General features: G+C 41.5%; 1 protein-coding gene across 1 annotated transcript in view; it reads right to left on the bottom strand.

The window, feature by feature from the left end:
• LOC124264241 overlaps nucleotides 1-18,428 on the bottom strand; it is a 63,092-nt gene that overhangs the window by 33,986 nt on the left and 10,678 nt on the right. Inside the window, 3 exon segments of the mRNA XM_046698976.1 lie at nucleotides 8,790-8,926; nucleotides 9,573-9,664; nucleotides 17,193-17,256. Of these exon segments, the coding sequence (XP_046554932.1) occupies nucleotides 8,790-8,926; nucleotides 9,573-9,664; nucleotides 17,193-17,256 (293 nt within the window).

The raw sequence follows: 18,428 nt of genomic DNA on the forward strand, positions 1-18,428 counted from the left end.
TGTTGAGTGCTGCCTTGGCTGCAAGATGAGCCATTGTGTTACCAGAAATGCCAACGTGGCTGGGTAACCAACAGAGGACGATGTCATACTGGCCAGCAGCAAGATTATTATAAAATTCAATAATTTCAATTAAAAGTGGATGTTTGCAAGAAAGATTTTTGATAGCCTGAAGGCAAGAAAAAGAGTCTGAAAAGATTATATATTGTTTATATTTAGGGTGTTTATTAACTCTTTCAACACAGTCAACCATAGGCATTCACTGCCATGACACTGAGGGACTCTGAGGTCATAGATGAAGCCTATGTTTATCAAGGAAAATATCAGCTGGTAAAGCATTATTGCTACTACATATCATATACCATTTGAAAGGTCTAATCCTTCTGTTTTTGAATATGAAATTTATTATTTATCCTGATATTCAAATAATACAACTACAATGTAAATAAGTTAATATTTAATCAAAATGCAAGCTTACACATTTATAATGTCCAGATAAAGCACGAAGGGATAAAAAAAAATGCGGTGATTTTTTTTGTATTTGTAACATGTCATAATATCCTCTTACCTTTTTCTTTTCATTTTTACGTAACTGGAAAATTATTAAAAAACTATTTATCAAATACTATGTATGGTCGTCTATTTCCCGATATCAGTAGCTTTCCGCTTGCTAACGTGATATAACAGCGGGAAATACCTCCATTTTGGAAGCTTCGTATGAATAACACGTGAGGCAATTTGTTTGATGGCGGATATCGTTCGAAAGCTCTGAACATCAACAATATCACTGTACCCTTGCCAAGAGTATTTTCAGAGTTGTAAGAAGCGATTTTATTGGAAAAAATTGGTTTCTAATGACGCTTTTCTGCCCTAGTCTGCTGAGGGTCGTGATTGGTCAAAATTGTGCACATGACCTGAGGCCGCCAATCGTACAAAAGCAATGGATACCGTCCTCGTAAACGAAAACCTTCATATTCAGATGAAAGTTTTGGGTAAAATCATGCTATTCTGAGCTTGTTACGCAAAAGATCACCACCTATACGTATATTATTGAACTTAGTGGACGTATCATGCTAGGTTATGACCTGTGACAAAAATGCTTCATGCATATATTTTAGCATTAAACATCGTGTCCGAGCGCGAAGTTCGAGGCGACGAAAGCCGAGATGTCACTTGAATTACATTAAACGATCGCTCAAAACAGATGGAAATAGTAAGTTATAATGTACGTTTGACAACTTTTCGTGAGTACTGTTGTTGATTTTATTCATCAGTATATTCAATTTGTTTAATAATTGTTTCGAAACATCGTTACGTGACTCTTTGACAACTTTGATGTGGACCCGTTGCCGAGGCGTGTCCGAGAATTGTTTTTTTCCAATAACATTGTGAAATTATTAAAATCTAAATATTTTAGATATTTAAATATTTACCTTACCTCATGGTAATGTGCATATTACCTTTGCTCCTCCGTCATCCGATACAAAGATTGGAAACATGATCGATAAGTATCCTTGCTGAATGCTGTCATGAAACTGGTGACGTGTCCATCTCATCCGGCGAGCGGAAGCCACCCCCAATCCCGTCATGTGACAACGAGAACACGTCACTTTATCCGAATCCTGAAGTCCGAGCGGAGTCCAAAGCGGGGAGGAGATGATCCATCGTAGGGAGGGCGTAAGACGCCATGAGGTAAGGTAAGTATTTAGATATCTAAAATATTGAGATTTTAATAATTTTTTAACTTACCTTACCTCATGGTAATGTGCATGAAAGGCAAGAGGGTCGGACACCGGCGAGGACCAGCCAAAACTATCAGACCAAAACAGCACAACAAGGGACGTGGAAACTGTCTTGTTGTTGAACTGGAATCGTTGAAACAAGCACAGTAAACCACCGGTAGAATCCCTGATAAGGAAAACACAACACGAGAGAACGTGGGTTAACCTTAAAACTATCACTAAGATGATTAGACAAAAAGAATAAGCACCTAGTGAGAAGAGAGCCGCGTCAGTTGCTGAGCTACCACGAGCGGGCCAAAGGTCTGATCCCAGAGATAATGGCTGGCGAAGACTGCGTTAGACCTCCAAAAGCAACCTTCCATAATAGTGGGGACCGAGCAGTTTCTGTGCAGAGCCATGGTGGACGCTAAGGCCCGGATCTCGTGCGGGTTGTTGGCGGTTGGGTGAGGCAAACCAGCAGAGTCGTAAGCTGCGAGGATAGTCGAGAGAAGCCACAAAGCGATGATATATCTGTTGACCTCACCCTTCGACACAGAAGAAAACGGAATAAAAAGGCGTTTCCTGGTACGTCTCCTGACTGCTGACTGCTTGATGTACTCTTTAAGGGCCCTGACGGGACACAACACAAGTTCATCGGAGTCGTCACTGCCCACTATAGAAGACAAAGGAGGGATGACAAACATATGATCCGGTTGACCAGGCAACTGGTTCTTGGCAATGAAGTCCCAGAGAAGACCCAAATGGACGGAACCGTGACGAGTCTGTTCAAACCTAATCCTGGTGAAATCTATGGCGTGAAGCTCACTAGCTCTGGCCACAGTAGCAAGCGCCAAAAGAAAAGCTGTTTTCCTGGACAAGTCCTCGATGGAGGCCACAGACAAAGGCTCATAAGGACGTCCACGAAGGTGTTGTAAAACCACGTTAAGATCCCAAGCTGGAGGGCGGAACTTCGACTTCTGATCCTCCAACTTAAACGCTTTCAGCATGTCCAGTAATGCCGGGATCTTGGAGACCTTCCTATCAGACTTGACGGCCAGCACTGAATTAAGGCCTGCCAAATAAGTAGAAATAGTACCACCCTTCAGATTACGAGTGTTGCGTAGGTAGAGGAGGAATTCTGCAATAAATTGAGGAGAAGCTTTAACTGGATTCTTAGAGCGATCAGCGCAAAACTTCTCAAATGCAGACCATTTGTCATCGTACAAGCTGCGGGTGGACACTATGAGCACGTGCGATGATCGTAGCCACACCAGCCGAATAATCCTTGGATTTAAGCACTTTCTGAAGATGAACCAAGCGCATAGATGAAACCTGTCGGGATCTGGGTGCAACAGGCGGCTGTGAGGATGCCGTAGAAGGTGCGGCCACTGTGGTAGCGGTTGAGGATCTCCTTCGGCGAGTCGACGTAGTTCGGGGAACCAGGTTCTCGCCGGCTACCAAGGCGCGACCAAAAGCAGAGTCATCCTCTTGGTCTCCTTGAGCTTGGCTACGACCTTGGGAAGAAGAACTTGAGGAGGAAATGCGTAGGCGTCTAGACCCTCCCATGAGGGGGACAGGGCATCCACTGCCCAAGCGACAGGATACGGAAGAGGAGACATGTAGACTGGAAGTTGATGGTTGTGCTTCGTTGCAAAGAGGTCCACTAACGGTCTGTGATGGAGGTGACAAACCAGATTGAATGCTTCTGTTGAAGCACCCATTCTGTTGGGGATGGCTTGTCTGGTCGAGACAGAGCGTCTGCCAAGACATTCCTGCAACCCGGAATGTGACGAGCTCTGATTTGGATGTTGTTGTTGTCCAAAAGGCGAAACAAACGAAACGTCTGATTCAAGAGAAGACCTGAGCTGGTTGTTCCCTGGTTGCGGATCAACCAGATCACTGTTGAGTTGTCGGACGCCACCAAGAGCTTGGAACCCCGTAGCGAATGAATTCAGTGCTGAATGGCTAAGATGACAGCCTGACGCTCTAGGTAGTTGCTGTGCCAACCTGCCACAGCCCTGCCGCTGTCTGAGAGTCCAGGTGAGCGCCCCAACCCTGCAGAGAGGCGTCCACAAACAGTTCGCGGTTGTGTGTAAATTCGGTCAAAGAGACCGCTGCAAATGTTCGACTCGATTGTCCACCACTGAAGAAAGGGATGAAGATGAAGGGGAAGCGGAAACCGCGACCTGGGGTCGTCTAAGAGGATGAAACGCGAGAGGAACCGTTGAAGCGGTCTGAGCATTAATCTCCCTCTGGTGGTAAGATCCTGAGCCGACGTCAACAGACCTACAGTCTGTTTGAGTCAGAAACGGACCGATGAATTGCAAATTTAATCATTGTACAAAATTGCCACATAAATATAAATAGTACACGTTTATCATTTACTAATACCCAACAGCTTTCTTATATTTGAAAATTTTCCGGACTCCACAAAAAAAAGTTCTTGAAGAAACTATCATTAAAATTTTGACACAGTTCACTATTTGTTACGAGGGAGGAGTGCAGAGAAAGGGACAGCCAGGTGTTAGAGAAGCACGTGCACAAGTGCCCACCAAGTTATTGATTCATTAGCCTGTGCTGTGCCGTCTCCATCCTTTCTCGCACACCTGTCCAGCTGGGCCACAAGACCCCGAGTCTCTCGCCTACAGGTATATCGCAGATATGGACGGCTGGGGGCGGGAGGTCCCAGTCATGATCTCCCAAAACATCAGCGGATCTTGTACTTGGGTTTGCTGGTCTTGCCCAAGTCCTTTTGGTTACCGGCGGGACGACGTTGGAAGTCATTGGGACGTCCCCTGGCAAGCCCTCTCAAGGCTCCACGAACCGACGTCCTCCTGGATTGGTAAAGGTTGGTGGTCCTGGTAGCTGGCACTGACAAAGTGGCGAAGTGACAAAAAAGATCGGAGCGCAATCTCAGTTTGGGTCAAGGAGGCATGCTCTGAAAAGACATCCGGGATCTTATCCGCGAAAAATGTGGGAGCCGCAAACCACCTGTGCCACCTAAACATAGTGGTAAGATGATCTAAGCGGGAAGGGTTATCCTCCAAGAGATCTTGAGACATGGCCTCCGTGGCCGTAGCAAGCACAGAGAGGGGCTTCAAGGTTCGACGGAGTTCCGTATCAATCGCCAACGACTTGGCATCTGGGACCTTGTATTGAGCTTGAGAAGCATCCGACAATCGTTTGACCGCTTTATCTTGTGTAGCGCCATCCTCATCAAGTGAAGCAATGGCATCAGGAACCATAGGATGCGGTGGCAGAAGGAGCTCTGGTTCATCCCAAATGGAGGTAGCACGAGGAATATCCAACCCTGGAGACGGGCAAGTGATAAGTCTGTCAGCTATCCCGGCATAAACACTCTCCATGCTCAAGTGCGTCAGACCCTGGTTGTCTTCTTCCTCGTAATCTGGAACAAGCTGAGCCTCCGACACAAGAGACGAGGAATCCCGCGACCAAAACAAAGGTGATCGGGAACGTGAACGCCCATGAAGAGGTGAAAGCCGATAAAGAGGCGCCGAAGGGAGCGCCTAGGTGAAGAACGCCGAACGTCACACTCCATTGTGTGCTTGGGCGAACGCGGGATGTGCAGGTGAACGGCTTGGTGAAGGTTGAGGGGAGCGTTGCCGATTCGTGGGCAAACGCTGGTCATCTCCGGACAATGGACGATCATCTGGACGCTGACGATCCTCCCGTCCAGTAAACCAACCAAAAGCTCCATAAGCCGGGAATCTTGAAGAATAGATGGAGAGCCTGGATTCACAGCATTGTCGATCTGGGCCTGTGTTAGGAGGCTCGCTCTGGAGCGTTCCGGAGATGAGGACTGGCGGGGAGGCGAAGTCGTAGATTGCCGATCCGCTGTAGGCGTAGAGACGTTCCCAAGCTGAGCCGTAGGCGTCGAAGAAACCTGAGCTGTCTCAGAGGCGTCGTTAGAAGACATGAGGCACTTGTGTTGAGAAAAAGTTTGTTCCGAGCAGCTAAGAACGCTTTAAAGTCGGAAGGTAGGTAGGTGCCGGCAAAACGAGCACCACGAGGTCCAAGTACACGCTGAGTTGACCAGACAATCCGGGCAAGCAGAATGGGTGTTTAGCCGACTTCTGAGACTTGCACCGATTGCAGTAAACCCGTGGCATGAACTAACCACAGCAAACTGCAACAACAGAAAAACAATTACTGTTGAACACATGTTAAGTAAATATTAACATTATAACGAAGAAAATATAGCATAACAAACAGTTATGATATAAGCAAATATAAGCCTATATGGCAAGGGAAAGCCCACGTGCAAAACCACATAACTTTGGTATACACACGCTTACCCAAATACGAAAGAAAAGCTGACAACTTAACGCGACAGTGAAGCAAGAAATGGCGTGAAAAGCGGAATACGAAACTCAACGACAACAGAGAGCACACACAGGTAGCTCTGCATGTATGTGCCACGCCTAGCGACAGCCGCCATTACTGGCAAACATGTGAAAAAACTCTACTAGGAGAAACACACAAAATATAACACAATGAAAGAGAACAAGATATATAGTATGACCAGAAATTATTGAGAATTTTAGGAATATGTTTAATTGGATTTCTAGTATAAACAACCTTGACCAGCTATCAAGTGCTTGGTTTCATTCAAGAGAGACAACTCCGTTAACCCATTTTCATTAGTTTGTGAAGAGTTATCCCCCTTTGTTTACTTGCTAGCAGACGACATTTTCAGTGATCCTCAGTATGGATGATTTAGAGAAGACGAAGTTGATTTTAGAGTATTATAACAAGGACATCAGATCAGCTAAAGTGATTTCAAGAAGAACAGGCATCCCTTTGTCCACTGTTTATCGTGTTTTGAAAAATATTGCAAATGGATATGGCATGGAGCACCAGGGAGGCGCAGGTAGGCCTAGAAAATTGACTGTCGGTGACAGGAGGCAGCTTGGTATTCTTGTTTCTAAAAACAGGGGCGGTGGGGTAGCCTAGTGTTAAAGCGTTGGCTCGTCACGCTGAAGACCCGGGTTCGATTCCCCACATGGGCACAAAGTGTTAAGCCCATTTCTGGTGTCCCCCGCCGTGATATTGCTGGAATATTGCTAAAAGCGGCGTAAAACTAAACTCAGTCAGTCAGTCAGTGTTTCTAAAAACAAAACGAAGGAGTTTAGAAAACTTAAGGCTGGATATGATTGATAGAGGAACTGTGGCTGTCTGTAAGGAGACAATAAGAACTGAGCTGCATGCAATGGGTTGGCAGAAAAGTCGAGGAATTCCATCACCGATCATGAAACCTGAACAAAAGGAGCGAAGGTTGAACTGGGGCTTACAGCATAGAAATTTTAACTGGGACAATGTGATTTTCTCAGATGAAAGTTCTGTGTGGCTGTTTCCTAATGCACTGAAATTCTGGACCCAACAAACTGAAAAACCTTGGTATCAGCGCCCAAAGTACAGTCCGAAATTTGACGTGTGGGGTGGCATATCTGTGTTAGGGGCAACGCCCCTCTGTGTATTTGAAGGGAATATGAACAGTGAGCGGTACACAGATATTCTCGAGGGACAATTACTTCCATCTGCTCACGTGTTCTATGGAAAGTTTTGGATTTTCCAGCAGGACAGCGACCCAAAACATCGTTCAAAGCATTCACAGGCCTGGTTTCGGACCTAAAATATGACATTATTAGATTGGCCAAGCTATAGCCCTGACCTAAATCCAATAGAAAATGTTTGGGGACTTATAAAGGAAAGTGTCAATAAGAAAAATCTGACAAATGAAAGAAGAGGTGAAAGAAGAGGTGGTCCGATATTGGGACAGCATGGACCACGACTTTCTAACTTCTTTGATAAGTAGTATGCCCCGCCGCATTGAAGCCTGCATTGAAGCCCATGGTGACTTGACAAAATACTAACTGTTCACCTGTCTTTGAATCTGGAGTTATGTTCTGCTAATATTCACATTTAATATGTGAGTAATGAGTGAAAAAAAAAAAAAAAAAAAAATTAAATTCTCAATAATTTCTGGTTGTACTGTATATACAATGGTCAAGCAAGGACAAAAACAACCCAGGTTGACCAAAGAGGTACCTAATTCTGCCGAAGCAAAGCTGGATAAACAACGCGAGGGAAACAAAGCAAAACAACACACCGCGAAGACCGTAAAGTGAGGAAAAACGGCTAACGTTGAGTAGACTTTTCGTTATATCATGGTAGAAGGATACAATAGGAAAACCTTACCATAGCAAAACACAAAAAATACAGTAAGAAAAGAAAACAGAAATATCGTATACACGTCCAACTCGCAGTGCGATAAAGGATAAAGTGACATGTTCTCGTTGTCACATGACGGGATTGGGGGGTGTGCTTCCGCTGGCCGGACGAGATCGACACGTCACCTGTTTCATGACAGCATTCAACAAGGATACTTATCGATCACGTTTCCAATCTTTGTATCGAATGAGCAAAAGTAATATGCACATTACCATGAGGTAAGGTAAGTTAAAAATAACAGTTTATAATTCTAATTATGTCGATGATATATGATCATCTGAAATGTAATAGGTGTTTTCAGACATTGTGAAAAGTGATAGATCTAATAAATAAATCACATGTTTGTTAGGTTCGTAAAATTAGATATCATTTTGATGCGACTACTGCCTGGCCAGCATACCGGCCTACGGTGTCTGGGGACTCGGGGCGTCTTTATGGTGTTGACTGGGTTAATATATTTTAAGGCTATTAATATGGCGTTAGCTTCTGCTGTGAAAATAGAGCTGTTATCCGGCAATCTAGAAGATATTGTTTTGGATCCAATGACAGTGGCACAAGCCACTGCGCCACCATCCTAGGATCCATCTGTAAATAAGGATTTGTATGTATTATATTTACTTTTTAATTGATCATATTCTTGTTATATTGTAATTCGTTTGTTTCCGATTTTTTAAATGTTGTCAGTGTTAGGTCAACTTCTGGTCTAACCAATTGCCAAGGAGGGATAAGAATACAAGAGGAAATCATTATGGCCTATATGAATGAAATTTCAATCTGAAATATTACAAATCCAGAACTTGTTAACATATAAGACATACCTTTTCTTGCGATTTCGAGCATCTTTCTCTTCTTGTGAGAGAGCAACCTGCACTTTGAGGCAGTTTTTATTGATAACGAAACCGTCCATACGTCGGATTCCCTCCTCTGCTTCTCGGATGCTGGACATCTCCACATATCTGAGGAGGAACAAACCACCATAGCAAGCGCTCAGCTGTCATTATCGGGATTGTTATCTCGATTAGTTTTATACCAAACTGAGATTTGTACATGTTATTATGTATGTTCTGGAACTGAATTTCACCTTTCATTCAAAGGAAACACGCGAAGCTAAGAATTCAAATGACATCGTGTATGTTGGTCCTGTTATCAGTGAATGCCTGCTGTCTCTACTGACCCAGAGCAGTACTTGGTTGCTTGTTTTAGGCCACACTCAGCAATATCTCACCTATAGGCGGCGGTCTGTTAATAATCGAGTCTGGGCCAGACAAACCAGTGATCAACAGCATGAACATCGATCTTCACAACTGGGATATGATGACGTGTCAACCAAGTCTGTTAGCCTGACCACACAATCCCGTTAGATGCCTCATACGACAAGCATGCATAGCAGTCCAAGAGTGATTTTTTTTTGGTTTTAACACAACAGTAAGCAAAAGTCCGGTTACATCACAGAGGCAAAAGAAAGTGGTCCCAGAGAAACATATTTGTCATAAGAGGTGACCACAGTCGAAACAACTGGTTTGTCGAGCACTGAGTTGTAGGCTACTGCGAAAACTGGAATACTTTGGACAATGGTGTCATTAAAAGAAAAAAGTCCCTTACCCATACATGCACTGTGAGCTGTCCCTTGTTGAGATGCTGACATGTGATTTCAATACTTTCCCAACATTTGAAAACATGTTTGTTAGACCTTGCTGAAACCAAGAGATGCATTAATTGTTAATGTGTCAACAGAGTGAGTGAGGATGGTTTTACACTGCTTTTAGCAATATTCCAGCAATATCAAGGCAGGGGACACCAGAAATGGGCTTCAGACATTGTACCCATGTGGGGAATCGAACCCAGGTCTTCGGCGTGTCGAGCTAATGCTTTAACCACTGGGCTACCACTAGGCTACCTCACCGCCCTGTATTAATAGACGAGGGTGTATTGATGTTTGGTTTGTACAAATCAAAGTAAATCAACAATACTTAGGTACATTAGTCAGGGTTTTTTCTGGACACACACATTAAGAGTTGACACAATAAACTGACAAGCCATGTTTGGATGAAACACAAAAAAATGTAACTGCTTGTTACATGCACATTTCTATTCTTATGAAGGTGTGCAGTGCAGTTGCCTCAAGGAATTCCTGCAATAATTCTTTGATTGTTGCTTAAAACTAATCGTCAGTGGAAAATAAGTTTCTTTATACAGTCAGACCTCGTTAATACGAACACTTTGGTTTTTTAAAAACAAGAGTCATCAGAAGAAGACATATCCCCCCGGCCCCCACATCTTTGAAAGAACAAATCATCTGACAGTTACTTAAAGTCCAGCTTGATTTTAGACTAAGTCCAAATTGTTTCCATGGAAACTGAGAAAATAATAAATCACAAATATCTGCAAATAGCAAAAGGCACCACTTTGGCATCTGCCTCACATATCTGCCAAGTTATGCTGAAAGATATTAAGAAGTTTTCGAGTTGTGTTCTGGAAACGAAACCCATCCCTTCCTTTTTGAGACTAAGTCTGAATCATTTCCATGGAAACCGAGAAAATAATAAATCACAAATATCTGCAAATAGCAAAAGGCACCACTTCAAGATCTGCCTCACATATCTGCCAAGTTTTGCTGAAAGATATAGAGAGGTTTTTGAGTTGTGCTCCGGAAACGAAGCCCACCCCTCACTTTTGGGATTAAGTCCGAATCGTTTCCATGGAAACCGGGAAAAATAAAAATGGCCAAAATCTGCAAATAGCAAAAGGCACCACTTAAGGTTCTGTTTGATATATCTACCAAGTCTTGTTGAAAAATATTGAACGGTTCTTGAGTTATGCTCCGGAAACGAAGCCCACCCCTCACTTTTGGGACTAAGTCCGAATCGTTTCCATGGAAACCGGGAAAAATAAAAATGCCAAAAATCTGTGAATAGCAAAAGGCACAACTTTAGGATCTGTTTGATATATCTACCAAGTTTTGTTGAAAAATATTGAATGGTTCTTGAGTTATGCTCCGGAAATGAAAGCAATCCTTACTTTTTGAGACTAAGTTCAAAATGTTTCCATAGAAACCGGGAAAAATAAAAATGCCCAAAATCTGCAAATAGCAAAAGGCACCACTTAAGGTTCTGTTTCATACATCTACCAAGTTTTGTTGAAAAATATTGAACGGTTCTTGAGTTATGCTCCGGAAACGAAGCCCACCCCTCACTTTTGGGACTAAGTCCGAATCGTTTCCATGGAAACCGGGAAAAATAACAAGAGTCATCAGAAGATGACATATCCCCCCGGCCCCCACATCTTTGAAAGAACAAATCATCTGACAGTTACTTAAAGTCCAGCTTGATTTTAGACTAAGTGCAAATCGTTTCCATGGAAATCATGAAAAAAATAAATGACAAAAATCTTCAAATAGCAAAAGGCACCACTTTGGGATCTGTCTCACATATCTGCCAAGTTTTGCTGAAAGATATTAAGAAGTTTTCGCGTTGTGCTCCGGAAACAAAACCCATCCCTTCCTTTTTGAGACTAAGTTCGAATCATTTCCACGGAAACCGAGAAAATAATAAATCACAAATATCTGCAAATAGCAAAAGGCATCACTTCAATATCTGCCTCACATATCTGCCAAGTTTTGCTGAAAGATATAGAGAGGTTTTTGAGTTGTGCTCCGGAAACGAAGCCCACCCCTCACTTTTGGGATTAAGTCCGAATCGTTTCCATGGAAACCGGGAAAAATAAAAATGCCAAAAATCTGCAAATAGCAAAAGGCACCACTTAAGGTTCTGTTTGATATATCTACCAAGTCTTGTTGAAAAATATTGAACGGTTCTTGAGTTATGCTCTGGAAACGAAGCCCACCCCTCACTTTTGGGATTAAGTCCGAATCGTTTCCATGGAAACCGGGAAAAATAAAAATGCCAAAAATCTGCAAATAGCAAAAGGCACCACTTAAGGTTCTGTTTGATATATCTACCAAGTCTTGTTGAAAAATATTGAACGGTTCTTGAGTTATGCTCTGGAAACGGAAGCCACCCCTCACTTTTGGGACTAAGTCCGAATCGTTTCCATGGAAACCGGGAAAAATAAAAATGCCAAAAATCTGCAAATAGCAAAAGGCACAACTTTAGGATCTGTTTGATATATCTACCAAGTTTTGTTGAAAAATATTGAATGGTTCTTGAGTTATGCTCCGGAAACGAAAGCAATCCTTACTTTTTAGACTAAGTTCAAAATGTTTCCATGGAAACCGGGAAAAATAAAATGCCAAAATCGGCAAATAGCAAAAGCACAACTTTAGGATCTGTTTCATACATCTACCAAGTTTTGTTGAAAAATATTGAACGGTTCTTGAGTTATGCTCCGGAAACGAAGCCCACCCCTCACTTTTGGGACTAAGTCCAAATCGTTTCCATGGAAACCGGGAAAAATAAAAATGCCAAAAATCTGTGAAATGCAAAAGGCACCACTTTAGGATCTGTTTGATATATCTACCAAGTTTTGTTGAAAAATATTGAACGGTTCTTGAGTAATGCTCCGGAAACGAAGCCCACCCTTCTTTAAGACTAAGTCCAAAACGTTTCCATGGAAACCGAGAAAAATTAAAATGACAATTATCTGTAAATAGCAAAAGGCACCACCTTAGGTTATTTTTGACATATCTACCAATTTTGGTAAAAAAAATATCGAACGGTCTTTGAGTTATGGTCCGGAAACAAAATGATTACGGACGGACGGACGGACGGACAGACGGACGAGGCGACGACTATATCCCACCGCATTATATGCCGGTGGGATAAAAATGCCAAAAATCTGTGAATAGCAAAAGGCACCACTTTAGGATCTGTTTGATATATCTACCAATTTTGGTTGAAAAATATCGAACGGTCTTTGAGTTATGCTCCGGAAACAAAATGATTACGGACGGACAGACGGACGACTATATCCCACCTCATTACATGCCGGTGGGATAAAAACGTTCGGATAGTGAAATGTTCGTACTGCTGAAACCACAGTATATGCACCGAGTTACTTCCCCTTGATATCTTTCCAAACTATCGAGACTCTGAGGTCATAGATGAAGCCTATGTTTATGAAGGAAATTATAAGCTTGTAAAACGTTATTGCTACTACATCCCATACACCATTTAAAAGATCTAATCCTAATGTTGATAAATATGAAGTTTATTTTTACAATGTTATTAAAAAACTATGGCGATTTTTTTTTCCATTTGTGACATGTCATAACATGCCCGTGCCTTTTTCTTTTATATTTTCATTTTTACGTCATCAGAAAATTATTATAAAAAGATTTCTTAATATGTATGGTCGCCTATTTCCCGATATCTGTGGCTTTCTGCTCGGTAACATGACATAACAACGGAAAATACCTCCGTTTTCGGAGCGTCGTATGAATAACATGCGAGGCGAATCGTTTGATGTCGGGTATTGTTCGAAAGCTCTGAACATCAACAACATCACTGAACCCTTGCCGCGAGTATTTTCACAGTTGTAAGAAGCGATTTTATTGGATAAAAATTGGTTTCTAATGACGCTTTTTCCGCTACAGTCTGCTATAAGGGTCGTGATTGGTCAAAATCAGACACGTGACCTAATGCAGCCAATCATATTACGGCAATGGATACCGTCCTCCTACACGAAAACTTTTAGATTTAGACGAAAGTTTTGGGTAAAATAATGCTATTTTGAACATATTAAGCAAGAAATCGCTACCTATACGTAAATTATGGATTTTATTCATTAGTTTATTCAATTTACATCGTTACTTTGCTCTTTGACAATGTTATTTGTGGACCCGCTGCCGAAGCATGTGTCCAAGAATCGTTGTTTTCAATAACATTGCGAAAAATAGTTTATAAGTTTAATTCAGTACCGAGCATATATTTCTGGATTGAAGTCTTTCCCAAAACAGCGTGGATGTCGAAATTTCCCTATCACTTATGATAAAGGGATCAAAGGGATGAGTCGCTAAGTCGCTAAACAAACAATGTGTCACTTTGGGTGGACCAGTCAGCAGCGCGGTCAACTTCAATCGTTCGGATTAACGCAGCTGTTTACAACTTAATTAGTCCAATCCGTTCCGACTGACCAGCGTTCGGAGGAGGAAACTGAATCATCGGACTAACGAGGTGTCAATTATATACAATATATAGGTAGATGATTTGGTGCCCGGTGAGTAGCGTTCGGAAGTCGGTGGATTCGGATTAACGAGGACCGGATTACCGCGGCCTGACTGTATATATTTATGGGGTCTCAGAACGTATTTACACGGATTCTTCCAGAACCCATCATAAGAAAATGTTGTTGTTTTTGTGATTGTGAAGTCTCTCTCACTTTAGTATCAATACTTTTCTTTGTCTGAAAGTCCTCAAAGTTTCCATCAGAATGATGCCAACTCATTTTTGCAAAAATTGTATTAATATGGACAATTTTCACTTGCTCTTTACCAAAACTAGGAAACCATGCTTGAAGTTGAACAGGACAATCCAGGTACAGCCATAAGGAAAGGTTCAGAGTTAGATTCACAAAATTTAAAAACAGCATCCTGCCTTGAGCAACTCTGACTGACTGGGTATGGTTTTACGCCGTTTTCAGCAATATTCCAGCAATATCACGGTGGGGACACCAGGGGCGGTATTCATAAAGAAACTAAGATTTTTCCTTAGTGAAAACTTAAGTTTTTTACAACTGACTTAGCTAAGTCTGAGACTTAAGATGCTATTCATAAAGCTACTAAGTCAGAAACTTAGCTAAGTTTCCAAAGACAAACTAAGTTTTTTTCGTAGTGCATACCCGCGTGATCACTAGGGTGAATCCGAGTTATTTTCAGACTTCCGGCGGAACTCTTTTATAAAAAGGTGTGAAAATGGCTTTCGTTAGGATCTCCCTTTTGCTATTTACGGCAGACGACACATTGAGATACCGCGGTAATACATTGTGAAAAATATGTCGGAGTCTGAGATAAAGAAGAGAAAACCTAATTGGACAACAGACGAGGTCCTGCTTTTGACAGAACTCGTGAAAACAAACGCCAGAGTGTTGGAAGGAAGTTTGGTCGAGTGGCGTGACGTCGGCGAAGCGGCAAGAGGCGTGGCAGGTAATGTAAACATTGGGTCCGACTGTCAAGGTGTAGTCAAGAATACAGAAATGTCTTAGACTACGCGCCACACATAGTTTTTATTTGTTTTGAATAAGTAACGATTTTCTGTTCTCTTTTCTGAATTACATTGGTACGCCTATGAAACAGCCATAAAATGCATCAAACACTGGAAAAATGTAGTAGGTGTAGGTGATGATTAGCCGAGGTCACACGACGAAGGAAAGGAACATGTATGAACGAAAAAGTTTTTTTAAGCGAACATGACCTCATACAAATAAATAGTTTGATGAGGCTACAGCATGTAGTGTCAGGAATATTTGTAAAATTTCCTGTGTTTTGTTTACTAACAATGGAAAATTTAAAAAAATAGGAAATCCTTCTTTATAATTTTTTTTAAGAAATCCTAGTTTATAAATATATAACTAAATATGAAAGCTTTGAGTGATACCTATTAAAGGTATTATCATCATAAGTGTAATCAACTTTAGAACAATTGATTTCAAGAATATATGGGAAATTAAAAAAATAGGAAATCCTACTTTTTATAAAAAGAATTAGGAAATCCTATTTTATAAAAATATCCTTTCTCCCAAATGCTGGCGACGAATCTAATGCCATTCCCATCTAGACGGTATCGCCGAATTAATTCTTCACCGCTGTATTCAACGAGACTTTGTCTTTTTTGGTGAAATGAGTGAGTGAGTGAGTTTAGTTTTTACGCCGACTCAGCAATATTCCAGCTATATGGTGGCGGTCTGTAAATAATCGAAGTCTGGACCAGACAATCCAGTGATCAACAGCATGAGCATCGATCTGCGCAATTGGGAACCGATGACATGTGTCAACCAAGTCAGCGAAACTGACCACCCGATCCCGTTAGTCGCCTCTTACGACAAGATAGTCGCCTTTTTATGGCAAGCACATGGGTTGCTGAAGACCTATTCTACCCCGGATCTTCACGGGTCTTTGGTGAAATGAACGACGCCTCAGAGCTACGGCAGCCATATTGTTTACTGACTTAAGTCAAACACCTTCCAGTTAAGCCTACCCCTGCCCAGTCTTAAGATTTAAGTCGGGAAATCGCCAAAACTTAAGCCTAAGTTCCTTTATGAATATGACTTGAGTAAAATCTGAAAACTTAAGTCAGAAAAAGTGATAAACTTAGTTTTTTCAAAAACTTAAGTCATATTTCAGACTTAAGTTCTTTTATGAATACCGCCCCAGAAATGGGCTTCACAAATTGTACCCATGTGAGGAATCGAACCCGGGCCTTCGGCGTGACGAGCGAACGCTTTAACCACTAATTCCCCACTGCCCCTGAGCAACTCTGATAAGCAGTTTATCAATATAGAATCATGATACATAAAGCTTACCATGGATCACCTGACATGGTCTAATCGCATTTCCTTACCATTTTCTAGGGGTGACTATAGAGGGGGAAACAACTATTGTGATAGCTAAAGACTAGTGCAACATACTATTGCAACAGCGATAACCTATTGCGACCAACTATTGCAATACTATTGCAAAAGTTTTTTTCTCTCCATGAATAGTCTCATTTGAAGTCATTTCCCAAATGTACGTATAGTTTATATGAAATGAAAACAAGTTGAAGTAGTTACAACATTGTTATTCACTATTTCAATCTCCAAGTCGCATGCCATGTTTTCCGCCATGTTTAAGAGGTAACAGGGGCAGATAATTTGGTACTACCTGTATTTTGTGCTGCGCAGTTATTAACGGACGTCAATTACTAAACTATGGATTGTCACACATACTATCGATGCATGGATAGTTGTTCTACCATCAATTAATTGTTATTGGAGGCTCAACAATTGCAATCCATCGATTGTTCGATGCATAGTTACAGCCCTATCATTTTCAAATCATTTTCTGATGTTATTAGCATTACCAAAAAATACTGACTTTATTTCTAAACTACCTGCAAATATTTAGAAAAGATCCAAAAACAACTCAACTGATGACAATTCAGAGCCAGTGATTGAGTTTTTACCAAATATTTCTTTTATTTATCACTGTCTAAGGACACCAGATTTGACACAAGGAACCACTAAAATTGACAACATTTAACCGACTTTGACTGCAATGATTCACCGTACTTCGTCAATTCCAAGCGGCAGGTTTTGCACATACAGGGTGACTCCATTCTTGGTGCTCCGCTGTCTGAAACCGAAGACACAAGTCCAGTTAGTGTTTGGAAACAAGGCCGGGTAGTGGCAATTACAATATTCAAGACCCATGACTAGAACCACAGACCTTTGGATTTGCGGTCAAACTCTTTCTACCCCGTGAGCAAGCTGACCACGTGGGTGTATATGTGGGAATGTGTGTATCCCTGGCAACAGATCTATGTTGTGTCAACTGGTTGTTATGAAACAGCTGTGTCCTCCCACGAGAACACAGAACATTTGAGAGTTTGAAATATTTTTAACAGCAGAGTATTGAATCCCTGAATGTCCAATTTGCGACATATACTAAATATTACACCTAACATAATCAAAAACTTACGCCGACATTGAAAAAACAGGAGTCATCAGAAGACGACATATCCTGCCGGCCCCCACATCTTTGAAAGAACAAATCATGCGACAGTTACTTAAAGTCCAGCTTGATTTTAGACTAAGTCCACAACGTTTCCATGGAAACCGTGAAAAATATAAATGACAAAAATCTGCAAATAGCAAAAGGCACCACTTTGGGATCTGCCTAACATATCTGCCAAGTTTTGCTGAAAGATATTAAGAAGTTTTCGCGTTGTGCTCCGGAAACAAAACCTACCCCTCCCTTTTGAGACTAAGTCCGAATCGTTTCCATGGAAACCAAGAAAATAATAAATCACAACAAGAAGACAAAGTCATTAATATCCCCCACAATGGCAATATACTCTTCATGATAATGTCTACGAAGTTATGATTATGTCAAATATTTAGGTGTGTATATATAGAAAAGTGGAAGGAGAGTATTGAAAGGTTTGGAAAGTTCTGCTACAGAAAGGAGCACTATCACCAATTTCAGTCTAAGTCAAACTTGTTGCCATGGAAACGCCAAAAATATTTTATTCAGAATTCCAAAACTAACAAAAGGCACAAGTACACCACCAGATCTATCTATGTGCCAAGTTTGGTGAAGAAATATTTAACGGTTTTAGAGTTCTGCTCCGGAAAAGAGCACTACCACCAATTTCAGTCAAAGTCGAACTTGTTGCCATGGAAATGATAAAAATATTTTATTCAGAATTCCAAAAGGCACCAGTACACCACCAGATCTATGTATGTGCCAAGTTTGGTGCTGAAATAGCGAATGGTTTTAGATTTCTGCTCCGGAAAAGAGCACAA

The sequence above is a fragment of the Haliotis rubra genome, unplaced genomic scaffold (assembly GCF_003918875.1).
Source record: "Haliotis rubra isolate DU_JTF1 unplaced genomic scaffold, ASM391887v1 Scf916, whole genome shotgun sequence".
NCBI classification, from domain to species: domain Eukaryota; kingdom Metazoa; phylum Mollusca; class Gastropoda; order Lepetellida; family Haliotidae; genus Haliotis; species Haliotis rubra.